The 19,549-nt window shown below is 43.6% G+C and overlaps 1 protein-coding gene across 10 annotated transcripts in view; it reads right to left on the minus strand.

Annotated features, from left to right (window-relative positions):
* MGL (methionine gamma-lyase) overlaps positions 1–10,264 on the minus strand; it is a 30,972-nt gene extending 20,708 nt beyond the window's left edge. For 5 of the 10 annotated variants that reach the window (XR_015189683.1, XR_015189684.1, XR_015189685.1 and 2 more), the window contains exon 1: positions 8,822–10,263. Coding sequence is in view for 5 of the 10 variants with exons in the window: in XM_086523998.1 (XP_086380124.1) it covers positions 8,822–10,214 (1,393 nt within the window). In the remaining 5 variants the exon portion in view is untranslated. Of the gene's footprint in view, positions 1–8,821 lie in introns of all 10 variants that reach the window. The other 5 variants (XR_015189686.1, XM_086524002.1, XM_086524001.1 and 2 more) reach the window with 3 other exon arrangements.
* Between the last annotated feature and the right edge of the window lie 9,285 nt (positions 10,265–19,549).

Genomic DNA, 19,549 nt, shown 5'->3' on the forward strand with positions numbered 1-19,549 from the left:
ACTTCACGGCAGAGTAAGAAAATGTTCCCTTTGTCATTCCGGAGGTAATGACGCCAACACATTTTCAGGTCCCAAAATAGCAGTTCCCTAAATTTTAGGAGATGCTGCCATTGTATCTTTCTAGGTCATCCGACCCTCTTTGTACACTGCGGCCACATCCAGAACTGAAATGTAGCCTCTGTAGCAAAGGATTCCACTTTGGCTAGTCAATGACCCCACTTGGCTAACCATAGTCCTTGTCCAACCTTAGTGCTCTCTTGCCCTCAGGCCTGGACTCCCTCTGGACAGTTCCACACTAGCTATGCAATGCAGGGCAGTTAGATTTCCCGAGGGGTGTTTCCAAAAAGTGAAAGTAAATAGATAATAAGAAAGAAATCAACAAAAAGGATAGATAGTAGTCACACGCTGGTGACATACCCCCCTCTTGAAATCTCAAACGTCCTCGTTTGCATCTATGTCGTACATGCTTACTGTCAACACTGATGTATTCAACACCTGTCGACACATATACGACACATACATGCTCATTGTCAACCCTGGTGTATTCAACACCTCGTCGACTCATGTATTGCCTGCGTGTGAACCCTGTCCCAATGACATAGTGGTAGCTTCGCACTCTGCCATTGCTTTGAGTCACTAACTTTCCAATGACAAAATGGTAGCTGCACATTTTGCCACTGTCTTATAGTACACGTTGGATCCCGTAACACTTTCGAGCATACCCAAACCGACAGTTTAAGAATGCAGTTACACATGTACTCTTTAATAGAAGCAATCACTGTATCCTTGACAAACTGACAAGAAATACTCACTTCTATAGCACTAACCAAACTTTTGGACATTCCATAAGAGCAATTGCCAAACTGACAATCTGTACAGCTCTAACATTCATGTAACAGGTATTTCATTTGAGCTCACTTTAAATACCATGTACATCATTTGTTTCAGAAGCCATTGTCACACTGACAATCCATGTAGCTTTGAAACTCAAGGGGTCAAGGTAGGTTGCAAATCGAAGGCTTCCAGGTAAAGTGATAACACAGTTGGTGACTCTGCAAGTTCACCTTCTTCCATCCACTTAGCATCCATTGGTGGATAGTTTCTGAACTTTACCAAGTAACGCCTAGCAACCTTGCCTTTCACTTTCCTTTCTTTGTGTGCCAAAATCTGTTCAGGGACCAAGATCTCGTCAAGTTCCTCGACTTCCGGCTGATCTTCAGCTGGCATATCTTCTGGCACATCACCCACATAGGGTCTGAGAAGACTCACATGAAACGCATTGTGAATCTTCCAACTGTCAGGCAATTTCAGCCTATATGCAACATCACTGATTATGTCGCACACTTGAAAAGGCCCATAGTAACGCATGCTGAGCTTTGGAAACAGTCTTTCCTTGCCCTTCATCTTCTTTAACCTTGCCTTTTCAAAGCGTAGAAGCACCCAATCACCAAGTGAATATACCACTTCACGACGGTGACGATCAGCTGCTTTCTTTTGCTTTGCCTGAGTCCTTTCTAAGGCCACTTTGACCTTCTTGTACATTTCATCCATGTCTTGAACATACTTATCTGCTTCAAATATCTTGTCCTTTGTATGCAGTATGGGAGGAACTTTCTTGCCACCTTCAACTATCTCAAAAGGTGCCTTGCCAGTTGATGAATGCACTGTATTATTGTATGCATACTCCACCAATGGCAAATACTGCTCCCACTTTCCTTTATGCTCTGACACATAGCACTTCAGCAGATCTAGGACAGTAGAATTTGCCTCTTCTGACTGCCCATCTGTTTGAGGATGAAATGACGAAGAGAATTTGAGCGTGGTACCCATATTCTCAAACAAGCCTCTCCAGAACAAACTTGTCATGCGTGGATCACGGTCGCTAACAATCGACTGTGGCATGCCATGATACTTGAAAATATTGCTCATAAACAAGCGTGCCATCTGATCTGGCTTTATCTTCTTCCTGACAGGAATAAAATGAGCCTGTTTGCTGAATCTGCAAATAATGGTCCAAATACCATCATTTCCTGTCTGCGTTCTCGGAAGATCAAAGATAAAATCCATAGCAATACTTTCCCATGGTTTATCTGGAATAGGTAGTGGTTGCAATAACCCTGGTGCCTTTTGCCTGTCAAACTTGACCTTTTGGCATATTAGGCATTCTCGCACAAAGGCATCCACATCCCTTCTCAATGTAGGCCAATAGAAGAATGTCTCAACCGCTTTAACTGTAGCATCAATACCACGATGCCCTGCATACGGTGGGACATGACTCTCTTCCATAACTTTGCGTCGCAATGGCTTTGTGACACACAATCTGCCATGCATCATCATGAACCCATCTTTGAGAGATAGTGTTCATGACGTTGTCCATCCATTAGTTGCTCGAAGACCCTTGCAAAATCTTCATCATTTGCATACTGTTCTCTCATATCATCAAGTTCATGATGATAAGGAATCGACACAGCTGAAATTTGTGGCTTCCTTGACAAGGCATCAGCCACAACGTTCTTCTTGCCTTCCACATGCACAATCTGAAAATGGAACATGGACAAGATATTTGCCCATCGCATATGCTTCTCAGATAACTTTGTCTGTGTCAAGAAGTATCGCAAGGTCTGATGGTCCGTTTGGACAACAAAGTCTGCGCCTAGCAGGTAGTGTTTCCAACTTAAGAGCGCATGAATCACAGCCAGTAACTCTTTCTCATAGACCTGCATGGTCATCTCTGGCCCTTGCAAAATTCTGCTCTCATAGGCTACTACCCTGCCATCTTGCATTAGCACAGCACCAATGCTATTACCGCAGGCGTCACACTGGACCACAAATGACTTCCTAAGATCTGGCAACACAATGACTGGATCTGAAGTCATCTTTTCCTTTAAGAGATTAAAAGCTGAAATCTCTTTTTGTGTCCATCTAAAGGTGACTGCCTTCTTTTGAAGAGCATGTAAAGGTGAAGCAATCTCAGCAAAATTTCGGATAAACCTTCTGTAATAGGAGCATAGTCCCAAGAAGCTTCGGACATCATGCACCGTCTTCAAATTTGGCCATGACTTGATCGCTTCAACTTTTGCAGGATCCATTCTGACACCATCCTTTGAGACAATGTGTCCCAGAAAGTGAATCTCTTCCAGAAAAAACTCACTTTTCTTTGCATTGATGAGCAACCTATGACTGCGTAGCTCTTTGAACACAATGGCCAAGTGATGCCTATGCTCCTCTTCATTCTTTGAGTAGACTATCATGTCATCAAAGAATGTACCAACAAACTGCTGGTGTGGACGGAAAATTCTGTCCATCATCCTATTGAACGTAGCAGGAGCATTTGTGAGACCAAAGGGCATCACTAAAAATTCGTAAAGGCCAAACGTTGTTCTAAAAGCAGTCTTGTGCACATCCTCTGATCTAATGCGGATCTGATGGTACCCACTCTTTAGATCTATCCTGCTAAACATAGCTGCTCCTTCTAATTTGTCCATAATATCATCAATTCTAGGTATAGGAAACCTATTCTTGATGGTATTCTTGTTCAGTGCACGGTAGTCGATGCACATACGCCATGAGCCATCCTTTTTCTGCACCAACAACACTGGAGAACAGAATGGAGATGAACTGGGCTGAATCAGCCCCTTTTCTAACAACTCCTGTACTTGGCCCATTATCTCTTTCTGCTGAGCCGCACTAACCCTGTACGGAGGCTTATTTGGTGGGCTACTGCCTGGCACCAAATCTATCGCATGGTCCTCGGGTCTCTCTGGCGGTAATTGAGACGGTAATGAATCGGAAAAGCAGTCACTATACTGTTGTAAAAACATTGACCTTTCTTTATCTAGCACAGATAAATTTGATTCATCACAATCTGACACTTCACGTGCAAAAACCAAGTACGCAGAAAGATGCTTTTTCATTACAGAAGTAATAGCAGAAGCTGATACAGTAGGAATAGACTCCCCTTTAAGCTTTACATCCAGAATGTGAGTCTTTCCCCTGCTCTGTACAGTGATCTTTTTGTTGTAGGCATCCATGATTCCCTGTACACGAAACAACCAAGGAATACCTAACAACACATCACATCCGTCCAGTGGCATGATGTAAAATTCTTCAGCATCTACATAGGACTGGATATGTAGACGCAACTTTCCAATAATGGGTGTCACAGCCTCTGTATGCCAGGACATGCCAAACCTGCCTCTGCTGTATACCCCATCTCTTCAGGTCTGATTCCCAACTTTGAAGACAATTCTGGGGAAATGAAGTTGGCTTTGGCACCTGGATCAAAGAAGATAAGCACTGTTTGATCCCTGACCTTTCCCCATGCTCTGCAAAGCTCACTTGCATCTGAATTTGGCTGGTCGCCCACCATATCTGGCACTAGACCAGCCATGGGCTTCTTTCCTTTCCTGTCCTCCTTGTCTTCAGAATCAGCTGGCCTTTTCTTTGTAGGACAGTTGTAAGCAATGTGGCCAGGCTGCTCACATATAAAGCATTTGTTCTCTGTCCTCAGGACCTTCTTTTGCTCTTCTGACTTGCGAGGAAAACGTCTTTTCCATTTCTTTGCTGGTCCTTTTTCTGATTCAGCCGTAGCTTTGTCTTTCCCTGTGTTGGCCGACTCCTGAGTCCCTTTAGGAGCCTCATTGGGAACGTGCTTCTTGGCTGAATTTTTCTTGCCTGATCCTGCCTTGACGCCAGTGTTAAATTCACAATCTTCTCCCTTGAGCAAACCATTGCCAGTGTTTGCTACCTCGATGAGCTGCGTCAAAGTAGTGACTTTGGTCTTTGTGCAGTATTTTCTCAATCCTTTGGGTAGGCCACAACAGTATTTTTCTATCTGTTCTGTCAATGGCACAAACCTATAGGAAGTTACTGGAAGTAGAGCTTTCCAAAACTTCCGATTGTAATCATCCAGATTTCTGCAAGTGGCAGCATTTAGCTGGTGCCATTCTGTCATGACATCTGCTTCGAAATCATCAGATAACCATGCTGCTGCAAAAATCTGCTTGAAGTAAATCCATGTGGACGGAGCTTGCCCTTGAAGCAATAAAGTTGTCCACCATTGTCCCGCATTCCCTGTCAAGAAAGTGGCTGCCTTGCGGACCTTTGAAGCCTCTGTAAAGTTTCCCCCTGCATAGGCCTTGTCAAACTGCTGGAGGAATGAAAGAGCCTTCTTCCTGTCATCAAACCCTGTAAAGGTCGTGAATGACACACCTTTGCCACCTTCTTTGTATGGAGTTGGCCTCTCCAGCGGTGTTAAATTGTCATATGGAAGTGACTGAAACATGGGAACACTATTAAGGTTCATCTGTGTTCCTTGGCCGCTATTAACTTGACCTGGAAATGCCATATTTGGCTGCTGATTTGTAATTCCAGCCATACCAAAATTTGCTTGTGGCATCCCAAATTGGCCCTGAGTGCTTTGAAACCCTGGTTACATACCCATGACACCATACATGGGGTTAGGCATCATCGTTTGAGCACCCCCAAACACTGTTCCTGGCGTATAAAACTGATTTCCAGGTGCATGACCAACCATGCTCTGGAATACCGATCCACCTCCAAAATAGCCAGGGTGTACTGAAGGTGGTGGGAAGACCTGTTGCATAGCCTGTAGGTTGCTTCCCTGCCCATTAGAACCAGCTATAGGTTGTTGAAAGGTGGCGGGCTGAATTGGTACAGCTTGAAAAACTGGCATCTCAGCCACCTATTCTTGCACCTTAGGCATAGGTTGTGGAGACTGCATGTTCTCCGTCAAGTGTACAGGTGTTTCCATTGACTGTGCGGTATGAATCACCTGTGCTCGAGCCTTAACAGGCTTTTGAATATGATCCAGTGATCCAACTTGCTGAGACGGAACAGGAGGTTGCATAAAGGCTAAAAACCTCAGGTTCTACATTACTTGTGTGAACATAGCCACAGCAGTAGCCAACTGGGTCCTGAATATATCGTCATCAGTCTGTGGTGGTCTTGAGGACTCACCCACTTCATGTGTCTGTTGACCCTGTGAAGAGGAAACCTCTTCAGTCACATCATCTGGTCTGTCAGCCATAATTGCAATTCCCTATGTCTGGTCTATGATCCTCTGTGTCTTCAAGCCCAAAACTGACCAAGGCTCACTTCTATGGGAAAAAGTGATTTAATCCCGTCGATGGAACCATGTAACCGCCTGTTCAATCCAAAAAGGGCGGTAGACTTTACTTCAAACCTTGATTTAGCTTTCACCCATTATTAGTCGTCTATTTTACCTGCGCTATAGTGACACAAGAGAGGGGAATGGGATACAGATGCTAGAATGCACCTGTATGAGAAGACCGACACCAGATTGGCCCCTAACTTAGGCGCCCCTTTCGGTATTTCTTTATTGTTCAAAAGAGGGAATAAACGCTGTGGTTCCCTACAAGCTGCCCCGCACAAACTCGGCTGAATTTCCACTGTTCCAACGCGATTTCGGCAGCATAACTGTACTAGAACCCTCCACAGTCAGTATTCCCACGCATTGACTGACTTTCCCGACGCATACGGGCACTTTGCAAAACCTGGCGAGAATCTGCAGCACGCTGAATTCTCTGTTTTCAGCCCTGAAAATGCGCCAGATCACCCGTACAGCGGTCCCCTTGCGTCCCCGAACCTCCTGGGGGTATTAGGGTCCGTTTAGGGCCAAAACCCTAAACCTGCAAAAATACACAGCAGGCTGTAATTCACTGTTTCGGGCTCCGTTTCGCGTGCCGGTCGCATCCCTAGCAAGTCCTCGAGCTCCCGCACCTGTAGGGCTACTTGCCCTTTGAATCGGACGAGATTTCTGGCGTGAAACCTCTCCGAATTCACCTGTACCTGCGGGGGGATTAGCCGCTAGCTAATCCAGTACCTGTGCAAGAGGCTCTTGCCTCGGCAATCGCGCATGAACCCACACAACTGTACATTGGTCAAATGAAGAGCCCACTAGAGGGGCATAACATACTGCCAAAGGGGAGAGAGAGGGCAGTGCGTAGCGTGCAGGCATCACTCCTGGCACCGCACTGTGCATAAGAGGGAAAGCAAGCACTCCATAGCTCTTAACCTGTGACAAAAGCTGCAAATGAGCCTCTCCCAGCTTAAAATTCAGCGCCAACTCTCTCTTGCATTAGAAACTGCACCAGAATGTGCCACTTGGCACATTTACAAGCATTTTCCCGTTTCGGGGTTGCCGCCTAAAAATATCCCAACCGGTTGCCCAGTTGACTTCACGGCAGAGTAAGAAAATGTTCCCTTTGTCATTCCGGAGGTAATGACGCCAACACATTTTCAGGTCCCAAAATAGCAGTTCCCTAAATTTTAGGTGATGCTGCCATTATATCTTTCTAGGTCATCCGACCCTCTTTGTACACTGCGGCCACATCCAGAACTGAAATGTAGCCTCTGTAGCAAAGGATTCCACTTTGGCTAGTCAATGACCCCACTTGGCTAACCATAGTCCTTGTCCAACCTTAGTGCTCTCTTGCCCTCAGGCCTGGACTCCCTCTGGACAGTTCCATACTAGCTATGCAATGCAGGGCAGTTAGATTTCCCGAGGGGTGTTTCCAAAAAGTGAAAGTAAATAGATAATAAGAAAGAAATCAACAAAAAGGATAGATAGTAGTCACACGCTGGTGACAGAGACTGGCCTAAACGTGGTGAATGACATCAAAACAACCCCAGATGAGAAGTGTCCGGAGGTTGTCTTCAATCTTGGGCCGACATTCTGACTATAGCGACCCAGGTTGTGATAAGCAAGTTCTTTATGTTGCCAAGGTGGACCGAACACAACCCAAGCGATCCAGTAAAACTAATTTACAAAACCTTGTAAAATACATATGGTAAAACTAATTTACAAAACCTTGTAAAATACATATGGTACGGTTTAAAGATAAGCTGACTAGATCTTGCTTTATTTTCAAAATTTGATGGAGCATTAAACTACACCTAGGCTTTTTCCAAGCACTTATTCGCCCAAGTCGTGTGTGCTACATAGAGCACCTTCGCAGGGACTAGGGTTAACCCCTTACCAGAAGGCCTCAAAAAAGTCTTGCTAAGGAAATGTACCTCTGTCGAAATTGGTAGAGTTAAGAAACAATCTCTCTACCCCTACCTGACCCTCATGCAAACACAATGGGCGAAGCCTTCAAAGGTAGAAAAACGACCTCCTTTCGTTAGCTCGAAGCTGCCCTCCAGCATGCAAAACCCTTCTTAATTGTTTCATCTTTTGATATTTGGACGGCCAAATCTCTTACCACTCCCTTACCATGTTACTGGTCCGATGTCAACGACCTGGTGGCTGCCTTTGACAAGGTGGGACTGATTGCCAGTGACATGGTGCTGTTGGTGGGAGGGCACACCATAGGCAAGGCCAATTGCTTGAGCTTTGATGAACGATTGATGTCAACTAACTCTACGCAAGATCCCATGGCTTTAGTTGACAGCCATTAGGAGTTTAAGCCACTGCAAATGACTGTGTTAATGGCCGTGTAGCGGCCATCAATGAGCAGTAGAGCGGCCCCTTGATAAGAGCGAGTGAGACCCACTGTAGGCGGGTCGCACAAGCTGGTGCATTAGAATAAATTAGTGTCACATATATGATGTATCACCAATTCAACTGAAAAAATATGGGCTCCACAAAGCTATCAAGCCTGATAGTGAGCTTGCCAACTTTTCTGGTTGCAGGTAACATGAATATTCTTGTGCAAATTCTTTGGGGCAACCTGCTACACTTATCATACATCTTTGTAGATTAACTAGATTGCCTGCTACACTTATCATACATCTTCGTAGATTAACTAGATTTCCTGCAGGATGGATCAGACAACACCTACCTTGATGCGTCTCTCGGCAGACGAAGAAGAAGACAAGAGGCCCATATGAGTGAGAGCCTCATACAGCTGGCTCCATCTCTGCTCCATGGTGCCAGAATAACCAATGGACATGCGAACAAGGCCCGGTGAGATGCCTGTCTCCTGCTGCTGCTCCTCGCTGAGCTCGCTGCTGGTGCTCGATCCTGGGCATGACATGAGGGTATCATAGTAGCCCAAGCTGACTGCCATCAAACCAAATTGCACATTGTTTTGCAAATATTGAATGAGTTTGTAGGCCTTCTCCTTGCTACCCAAATCCAAGGCCAACATGCCCCCATAACCATACCCTGTGTTGGCCATCCTCTTCAAGAGACTGTGTTGCGGGTGCTCTTCTAGCCCTGGATAGATCACCTTTAAGCCTAGCTTCTTTAAGTGTGTCGCGTAAAACAAGGCCCTGTTGCAGTGCTCCTTCATGCGCAAAGGCAGGTGTGGGAGGCGCTCTGAGATGTCGAAGGCCACTTTTGGGTTCATGGTTGGCCCAAGAAGTAGAAGAGCACCCTGGTGAAGATTCATCATGGAATTGATGAGCGAGGCAGGTCCGCACACTGCCCCCGCTATGACGTCAGCTCCCCCACTGATGTACTTGGAGACACTATGAATCACCACATCTGCACCCAGGCGAATGGGCGACAGGATGATGGGTGAGAAGGTGTTATCCACAACAACAATAGCCCCCATATCGTGCCCAATGGATGCTAGTAAGGGGATGTCTGCCACACACAGCGTAGGGTTAGATATAGTCTCGAAGTAGAGGACTTTGGTGGAGGGGGTGAAGGCAGCCCGTACAATAGTATTGACATGGGCATGATCATCAAAAGTGTCGAGGTCCAGGAAAGTGGTGGTAATGTTGGAGGTGCGGGGGAGAAAGTGAGAGAGGAGGGCATGGGTACCGCCATAGAGGCGGCTAGATGCCACGATGTGGTCGCCATGACTGCAGAGCTGGAGAAGCACACTTGAAATAGCGGCCATGCCACTAGAGGTGCAGTAAGCAGCCTCTGCGGCCTCCATGGCCGCAATTTGGCGGCTGAGATTGAGCACGGTAGGATTGAAGTGGCGTGAGTAGATGTAGAAATCCATGTCAGGCCCAAGCTCGCCGGCAAAGAGCTTGCCTAGCGTTTCCGCCTCCATCACGGTGAAGGTGGCTGACGCTTCGATGGACATGTTCACGCCGCCATGCTCACCAAATTCATGGCGGCTTGACGCCATCCCCTGCACAGGATCTTGCCAGTACCCGCACCCACGGCTGATGCCCAACGACGCAGGTGCTGCTGCTGCTACGGTACAACTGCTCGACTTTGCCCGCTTTGCATCGGGCTCCTGATCTTCTGAGGCAACATTCCTGCGTGACATGATGTGCCCTATTCACATACAGCACTGGGACACGGCCCTTTTTAGCTAATGCGAGGACAGTTCTACCTCAAGTAGACTACCGGATTCAATGAACCGCTACCTGGACATACCGACGATTGCGATCAGCTTGATGACTCATCATGAAAACAGTCTTGCAAAAGTTGTATTCGGTTCAACCTCTCCATCCTGCACGAAAAGCTCACCCACAAGTGACAACTTTTGGTTTGAATGAAAGGGGATGATAGTATTGGTTTGTCTTAGTCTTCTATACTTCTATAATGCAGCTTAAAATTTCTGAGGAAGGAGAAGGCCTCTACGTGTCGAATTCTCCATCGAGCCTTGCACTGAAGGCACCTTCTCCAACGTTTGAGCCTTCGATGTTGGGTGTCGTCCTGCCTCTTCTTTTAAAACTCCAATGACTTACATCCTACGGGGGCCTCGCGTTGAGAGAGAGAGAGAGAGAGACGGATGTACGACTGCTCCTGGCACACTGTGTTTGTGTTTGTGTGTGCATGAGAGAGAGAGAGAGAGAGAGAGAGAGAGAGACGATTGCACGTCAAGAGAGATGTAGGCGTGGCACGCTGTGCCTATGTGACATGTGTGTGTGTGTGTGTGTGTGTGTGTGTGTGTGTGTGTGAGAGAGAGAGAGAGAGAGAGAGATGCAACTGGCAGTACTCCATAATAGGCATCGCAATGACCGCATGCGCATAGCCTGTGTGTGTGAATCAGAAGTGACACTCGCGTGCACACATGATTAGACTCTTTCCTCATCTCTCTCTCTCTCTCTCTCTCTCTCTCTCTCTCTCTCTCTCGTCTGGCTGCTTGCGCAATGTACCATAAGGAAACGCATCACTCTACCAGACCTACCTGCACAAGTCATTTAAAAGCTAACTCTTCAAACGCCAACGGGAAGGAAAGGGTCAGTGTGTGTGTGTGTGTGTGTGTGTGTGTGTGTGTGTGTGTGTGTGTGTGTGTGAGAGAGAGAGAGAGAGAGAGAGAGAGAGAGAGAGATTGCAGCATTAAGTGTCATTGTAGCTTCCAAAGTTCAAACAAAAAGCAAAAAGAAATAAGAAAGAAATTGCAGCATAATGCGTTGATTGCAACCTCATTACAAAGTTGCATGCACATTAGTCTCTTGCAAAAACAAACACATGCCAACAATCAACTAAAGCATTTTCTCTCTCTCTCTCTCTCTCTCTCTCTCTCTCTCTCTCTCTCTCTCTCTCTCTCAACACACACACACACACACACACAACTTACTCTTACAGTAGGGGCTGTAGTGGCAAGGTGCTACCGTGCATCATCTTTAAGATAGCCATAAACACAAACTACGACAAACAATGCTATACGCCTACAATTCGAACTTGGTCTACCAAGGTGTGGCCAATGCCTGCAAGTCAAGGCATCTCAAGCAAGTGGCGATCGACTGCAAGGTGGGGATGGAATCATTTTGCTCGAGTTGCGGATTGACAGCTAGATGTCGATTGGTTGGGCATCGATTTAAGTGCTATAGAAGGTGAAGAGAAAAACACAAAGTGGTGGAGAGGGTGGCCACGGTTTGCCACTAATGAAAACGAGAGGGAAGCGCTTGATGCTGCATTTGCAACCGTGTGGTTCCTCGATCCCTCTCTCCTTTATTGATAATATCTATCATAGTGGATGACACATTCTACTAAATGGAGGGACATCGACATCTTGTGAGCTTCCATAGGAGGGAAGTGTGTCCATGTCAGGGAGCACAGACAAAGGTGGAGTGTTAGATGAGGCATGAGAGCTGACAAATTGCTACATTAAGGTTGTTGATGGAGTGTCCAATACAAGTGTGCTGCAAGAAGAAGCCAAAGGGTACGAGGAAGAGGACATGTTGTCTAAAGGAGCAGTATCTTTTACCAAGGGAGATGTAGCTATCATGGGAGGAGTTGGAGGATGGGAAGCTGCAAGGAGAATCTTGCAACAAGTACTCAGGAAGCTTAGAGCATTTTTGCACAAGCGTAGTTCCACCCCTGCCTGTGAACGTGAGCAAACAAAGCTTGCAAGACCCAACTCTACCAATTTCAAGAGAGTGGGCAAACCCGGTCTTCGACCCCCGCCTCCTAGATCGCTGAAGAGCTTACATGTGTTGTTGATTCTAGCCATTAAACACAACGCATCAAAATTGCTTAACGAGCGGCTAGGATTCTACCCCAGCTCATTCAAATGCACCCTTAGCTAGAGAAAAAGGGGTGGGAGGAGGCTAATCAGTAGCACCATTCGTGCATGATAGTGGAAGACAAAGCACGAGACCACAACAATACAATAATGGATGCTGACTAGGCTCTCAATGGAGTGGTGGCTATACACTGCAAACAATAAGGGCATTGTGACTCAAATCTAGGCAACAAAGAGGGGGTGCCCCCCCCCCCCCCCCCCCCCCCCCCCCCTCGGGGGCCCTCTTTCCCCTTTCCTCTGTCTTTCTCATTCTCACTCGCCGCACCTCTATCTTTGTCAATCTCCCCATCTCGCTACTTGCTGGACTGAGGCTACCAATTGGGGGTTGTTGTCATGGATTTGAAACAAGTGTGTTCTGCAAATTTGGGCACCTACACTTGCAGCTTGAAGGCTTGCGGCATCTCAATAAAAAATTAAAGCTCATATGTACTTTTCTCTTTTGTGTAATTCATAGTTAGGGTCCTAGGGTTGTTTCAACAATTCCAAAGTGAGAATTTAGTTTCCAGTGGCACAATTACCCATGCTTGAAACTTGAAAGCATGTTGTATTATGCAAGATAGTAACATTGGTGAACATTTACACATTGTAATGTTGTTCTTCACTCATGAGCTCTTTGCAATGCTTTGGTAAAAATTTACGTTGAATAGGGTGTTCTTTTGAAAACCCCAAATGATTTATGATGAGCTATTTGTTGGTATCTTTGAATATATAAATTGCAAGACATGAACAACATATACAAATACAGGTCCATGAACACTCGGCTGCTTTTAGCAGATGCATAGTGAGGATTTCTCCCCAAATGTTATCACCTTTGCTAGCATTCTGAAGGCATGTGGCATTACATAACATGTCGGAAGGTGGGTTGTGATCTCCTGGAATGCATAAATTTTAGGTTATGGACAAATGGACAAGGCTAGGGAGCACTTGATAGCTTTCGGCATGTATGACAAATGTGGTATACATTTGAAGGCTTCAAAAGCTTGAGTTGAGGATTTTGTCTATACTATGGGGTCCCTTGGGATGCATTGATACAATGATATGTCCAATAGAGGAAAATCATGGAAGCATTGGACTATTTTGTGTGAATGCAAAGTGAAATTTTGGTAGCATTGGGTTGTTTTAAGCTCTTTTTTCACCAGACATGTGTGTAAACTTTGGTGTAGTTTTAAAAGCACAGTTGTTTCCTAGGAGTTTTTCATGAGAAATGTGCTCTTTAAGAATGCACTAATTGCACGATATGCCCAGCAATGTCAAGCCAAGAGGCATTGGGCTGTTTTGTGTTAGTGTAGCATGAGCACAAACGACAATGAGCAAGGTGGCTCAATAAGATGAAGGCTTTTTAGAAGATTTGGAGATATGATATGCAAGCAAGACACATTCAAAGAAGGGAAAAGCAATTTGGAAGGTGATGGTCACATCAAGTTATGATGAGCCTAAATATGGGGATCAAACTGATGAGTACACAATGATGATGATAAATCGGACTCAGTAGGTAGAAAATAAGGTCCAAGATAGCGTAAAGGATGTTGAGGATAAACATGTGAACGAGGAAAGGGGAGGAATTCCAATATTGCAGAAAGTTGATGAGCGACTGGGTAGAGTTAAGTTGGTGGGTTATAGGGCAACACATTCATTTGTATGTATTGACAGATGCATGGCATAAGAATGGAGCAAGTAGTGTCTCAATAAGTGGTGAAGGGTTGGACTAAATTTGCAGGTACAAGAATGCAAGGAATGTGATGTGAAGGTGGACAGTGGAGTGAAAGGCTAACCATGGAGCATAGAAGCAATGAGAGGAGATAGCTACAACAAGCATAGAGTAGGGGTTTTCCTTTGGCTATAATGAAATTATTATAGGTATGGCATTCAACATGAGCAGGGCAAAGAGACTCTCTACTATTTGCCAAGGATGTAATTAGTGAGAGTGATTGAGAGATGTGCTTAAGGGGAATTGTGAAGCTGTGGGTTGTTTTTAGAGGAGGTGGAGCAAAGATTTCTTTGCAAGTGAAATCTACATCTTAAGGAATGTAGAATTATGCAAGAAGTTATTAGAAAGAAAAGTCATGATGAATTTCAATGGAGGTGAAGCAAAGGCTTTTCTCAAGACACAAGCTGCAACTTGGAAGGCATTGGTTGTGAGATATTCTTGACAAAGTAGGGCCACGAAGCTCTCAATTGTTGTTGGAAAGAGCAGAGTGGGGGTTTTCATTTGGCTTTAATCTCTTTAAATGTACATGTTACAGGTTGTGCCCCCAACGTGGGTAGGCTCTAGGCTTCATTCAACGGATGCAACAAAAGATTGATTGAGGGGCACTCTAAGGGGAAGTGGAGGAACCTTTGGTTGTTTTTTGAGGTGGTGAAGCAAGAGCTTCTCTTCAAATGAAACCTGCATCTAGAAGGCGTGAGCAAAAAAAATCATGATGAATGGTACCTAGGTATTCTCAAAAAAGAGTGATGTACTTGGTAGTGCTTCTATACTGTATATAATGCAGCTTAACTTTTTCAAGCAAGGAGAGGGCATCCATGTGTCATGCATTGGTCAACTTAAAAGAAAACCTTACAAACTTTTCAATCTAAAATGCAAAAGTGATTGGTAATATAGCAGGAAATGAAAAGACTTGGCATTGGAAAATCAAAAGACTTTCTACTTTACAGGTTACATAAAGAAAATATACAAGCTTAAGTACACATAACAAAAATGATCAATTTTAATGAAGATTTTATCAATTAATGGATATCTAATTTTTGAAGATATATTTGTCTTTGTTTTTTCGAAGGGACCAATTTTAATATTTTGTAGAAATTTATGCAAGTTTATAATTTAAAATATAAAAATAAACCATAAAGAGATGCTTCTATACCCTTTCTTAAAGTGCTTGAAAAACTGTTGAACATTAGGCACCTATGCTGGTGCCCCCGCCCCCGCCCCCGCCCTTTGCCTTTGTTTTTCCAAGAGATTTTTTTAAGAAATTTGTGCAAGTTTATATGTTAATTTTTTTTTAAATAACCATAAAGAGATGTTTCTATACCCTTTTCTTATAGTGTTTGAAAATTGTTGGACATTAGGCACCTATGTTGGTGTCCCTCCGCCCTCCCAATTCGTTGATTACTTCATTGAGTGCATGTATGTACGTGCACGTACATGGAAAACACTAACGAAAACTCAAACATTGAGTATACTTTTATGAAGAGAGGGGCTTGCCCTCTTACGAAAAATTGGGCCATCCATGGAGTAGCTCTAGATGTAGCTCAAGTCTGTCATGGGGGGGGAGAGAGAGAGAGAGAGAGAGAGAGAGAGAGAGAGAGATTGCAACAAAAGGAGATTCATGGATAGTCCATTGTGAGATTTGGAAGGATCGCATCCGCTTGGATGAATCACCTTCTAGGACGTTAGATAGGCCACTATCACCATGAGAGAGAGAGAGAGAGAGAGAGAGAGAGAGAGGCCACTTTCACCATAAGTGTATGTGTTTAAGTATAAAAAATCCCCTCAAAATTGAACCATACTTAGACAATTGTATTAAATAATATATTAAATAACAATATTTTAAAACAAGATGTCATAAACCTCAATTATCAATTCATATACACTAATACAACATTCTGTATCTAATGGATAATACAATCATTTAGATCAAAAATTTGATCTTTGATCACTACAATATAATATCTTAGTGTTGTATCTTATGTGCTTATCCTTTGGGATGAACTTCCACTATATCTACATGTAGATGGATCCAGCTGGTACATTGGACGATCTTCCACTACTGCTGCAGTTTTCGTTGTAATCCCAAGGAAAGAATCTCTTACCTGTCACCATCCAAGAAACACAAGCCTGTCAGAACTGGCATTACTTGGGAAGACAGGTGTCAACGACTCCCTCCCCTTGTTATTGGTGTCAAAAATTACAACAAAACTAACATCATAACAAAGATCTAATATTAAGTTTGAGCCATTTATTTATGCTAATGTTTATATCATTTAATTCCAAAAAAATTGGACAGCATCTCCTTTGTAAAATGGATCAATTCTCAAAAATTTCCGTCTACTGCCATCTCATCCGAGACCCCCACTTGGGGATTAAGGCTCTTTTACCATTCTTTGGACTAATTTCAAGTAAACATTTGTGTTAAACATTATCCATTTATTCGATAGCTATATGCATTTATTCTCACATTATGCATTCACCACTATATATACTTACCTTCATCAGAAGTGATTTCCTGCAACTAGGCAAATGTTTAAGTTGAACCGTATGTTATTTATATACATATTGTGAGACGGATGTTTAAATTATGTGCAGTCAACCTGTAAGTATTAGCATTATAGGACCCAGAAAGTGCATCAAAGAGTGCATCAAAAAATACAAATACACAAACTTTGTTGTTACAGCCTGGTTATCAAATAATTCAGATGAGAAATACCTAGCATCTTATGAGCATACTACCAAAGTATTAACAATAAGCATGTCTATGTGTGCTATGAATCGCGTGTTTATGTGTCCTTATGCATCTTTTTGTAGTGACCTATTCTTGATACATTTCATTTGTAACTTAAGAAGGACCGTATGTACATGTACGTACAGGGCTTGTGAAGCTTTATGTACGCCTGCGTGCGAGGGGCATATAGGTACCCAGATGATGGTATTATGAGTTGAACATGTAAGAGAGTTATAACATGTCAAGCATCACCGCATAGTACTACGACTCGACTCAGCAAATTGTAGCCCAATGGTGTTATTTAAGTGAGAGGGAACCCCAATCCTAAGGCACGACAATCGAGGTAGTGAACATACATATCTGTGTCCAAGATTACCATGTAGTAATCAGTTGTTAAAAAATCCAATCAATGTCCAAAGCTAGTACTGACAAGACAAGTAATGACAAACATCCTCTATTGTGTATGTCTCTCAAAGATTTGAAAACAATTAAGCAGCCATTTATTTGTATTCCGACAGTCACCCAAAAGATACCATAGGCCACCATCCATGATAGTTCCAATATTCATCTAAATATGATACTTTGAAAAAAGTTTCAACCCGTAATCCAGCAATATGGAACAAGCCTGTATAAATCTACCCCATCAGAGAGTCTAATGTATATTATGTATGGTAGACAATCAACCCCAATTTCATAGTTTTCTTTAAGGTTTAGGGTCTCTATCCGTGTATACCAAAGTAACAGTATGATGCTAGTCAAGTTTTTATTCAGCTTGAAGTCAGTACAAAACCTTATAAAATCCAAATGCAATAACCATAACCATATATGAGTTTTACCAGTAAATCATGTGTCATAACCACCAAGAGATGATACTCACCTCCAAGTACAAACCTTGGGTAAAAAGCAGCTCCATATGACTATATTAACGAAAAGGACATAAGAAATAATCGTATTTAAAAACCAGTATGTACCATTCCATCATCTAGATTACCCATCTCTAAAGGAAAAATTTGGATAGCATCTCCTTTGTACAGCGGATAGATTTTCAAATTTCCAGTCACAGCCATCTCTACGGAGACCCTCACACGAGGTTAACGGCCGTCACAAAAAGGAAAACAAGTTCAAAATCTATAATGTCCTTGTAGTTCTATTCTTCCGAAATCAATAACCCTGCATTTGTTTCCATTACCATTTTACCACTCATCTGAGTACATATTGTACTTTTTCTTGCCAAAAAAAACCTACAAACCAAATGTCTAAATTCTATATTTGATAGTGAAAAAACTATGAAAGCCATCATGTATATGTCTATGTGTAAAGCTATAGTACTCCAAAACAACCAGAACCAGTCAAAAACTAAGCAACCTCCATATCAAACAAAGTACTAAATAAGTGTCGTTCATGGATTAAAGTACTTTTTTGCTGTCAATTGGGAAATTTATATGCTTTGTCATAAAGCAAGAATGAATATCGTGTCCTAAATGCCGATTCTCGACATAAGCACAAGTTAGTGTTAAGATTTTGCAAGTATTTTTCCATTGCTTGTGACAATTTCCAAAAGAAACCAGAAGACCATTATCAAAAGACATAATAGAAGTCATAATGAATGTAAAAAACAAAATATATACTTTCTACCGGATTGAGTAGGTGCAGTGCACCTACCTGGACGATGTTGCTTTTCTCTTTGTTGAAGCAAGTGTTGTGTGTCAAAGCCTATGCAGTAGTAGCTCGAAGATATTCCACACTAGCTATTGCAAGGGAGACCATCTTGCTTGCCAATTTGATGTATGTACTGAGACACAGAAGAAGTTGAGAATGTTGTTTCCAGGCACTGTTTCCTTGCTCGATACCCGATTACAGAAGGTGCTTCAACTATTGGAGGGAGACCAATGGAGGTAGAATGTAAACTCATGTGGTCTGCTGCATCTCGTCAGTATGCAAAAAGAGGGTGAACCCGAAAACGAAAATCATGAAGGGGTTTGTAACACCAAATAGCTCTATGGGCAGCGTCTCTCAGGAGGAAGGCTAAACACAGCATGCCATCGTTCGATCTCCTCTGTGTGTGTGTGTGTGTGTGTGTGTGTGTGTGTGTGTGTGTGTGTGTGTGTGTGTGTGTGAGAGAGAGAGAGAGAGAGAGAGAGAGAGAGAGAGAGAGAGAGAGAGAGTGTGTAAACTCTGTAGATAGAGTCACCAAGGAAGTGATCCTAAGTTGCGCATATTCAAGCACCTGTGTGCATGTGTGTGTGTGTGTGGGGGGGGGGGGGGGGGGGGGAGTACATGTATACCGACTGTCGCAAGGAGCAGACTGAGGGATCTGGTGTTCGGAGGTGCAGGAAACGAGCACAAAGCCTGAGGGATACGGTGTTCGGTGGTGCAAGCAATGAGCACAGCGCTTCGTTTTTGCTAGGCTGGGCAGTTCGCACGATATGGCACTTTTTTAAAGGCATATGAAGTATTCATCGGATAAGCTTATTCAAATGAAAGGTCGACATGTGTGCAAGTTCAATCCCTTTGTAAGCTCCTTATTGCAAGCCATGTGTGGGACATGTGTGTTTAACTATATGCACTATAAAAAGCAGAAGAGCTCTTGTATTTTTGCCAAAAAGCCTTTGACTACTGGGATAAAAAAGAAGGTAGGTGCAGATAAGATAATGGGTAGCCTTAAACAAATGGGTAACCTTAAACACA

The sequence above is a fragment of the Adiantum capillus-veneris genome, chromosome 11 (assembly GCF_014529385.1).
Source record: "Adiantum capillus-veneris isolate H3 chromosome 11, ASM1452938v2, whole genome shotgun sequence".
In the NCBI taxonomy this organism is placed as follows: Eukaryota; Viridiplantae; Streptophyta; class Polypodiopsida; order Polypodiales; family Pteridaceae; genus Adiantum; species Adiantum capillus-veneris.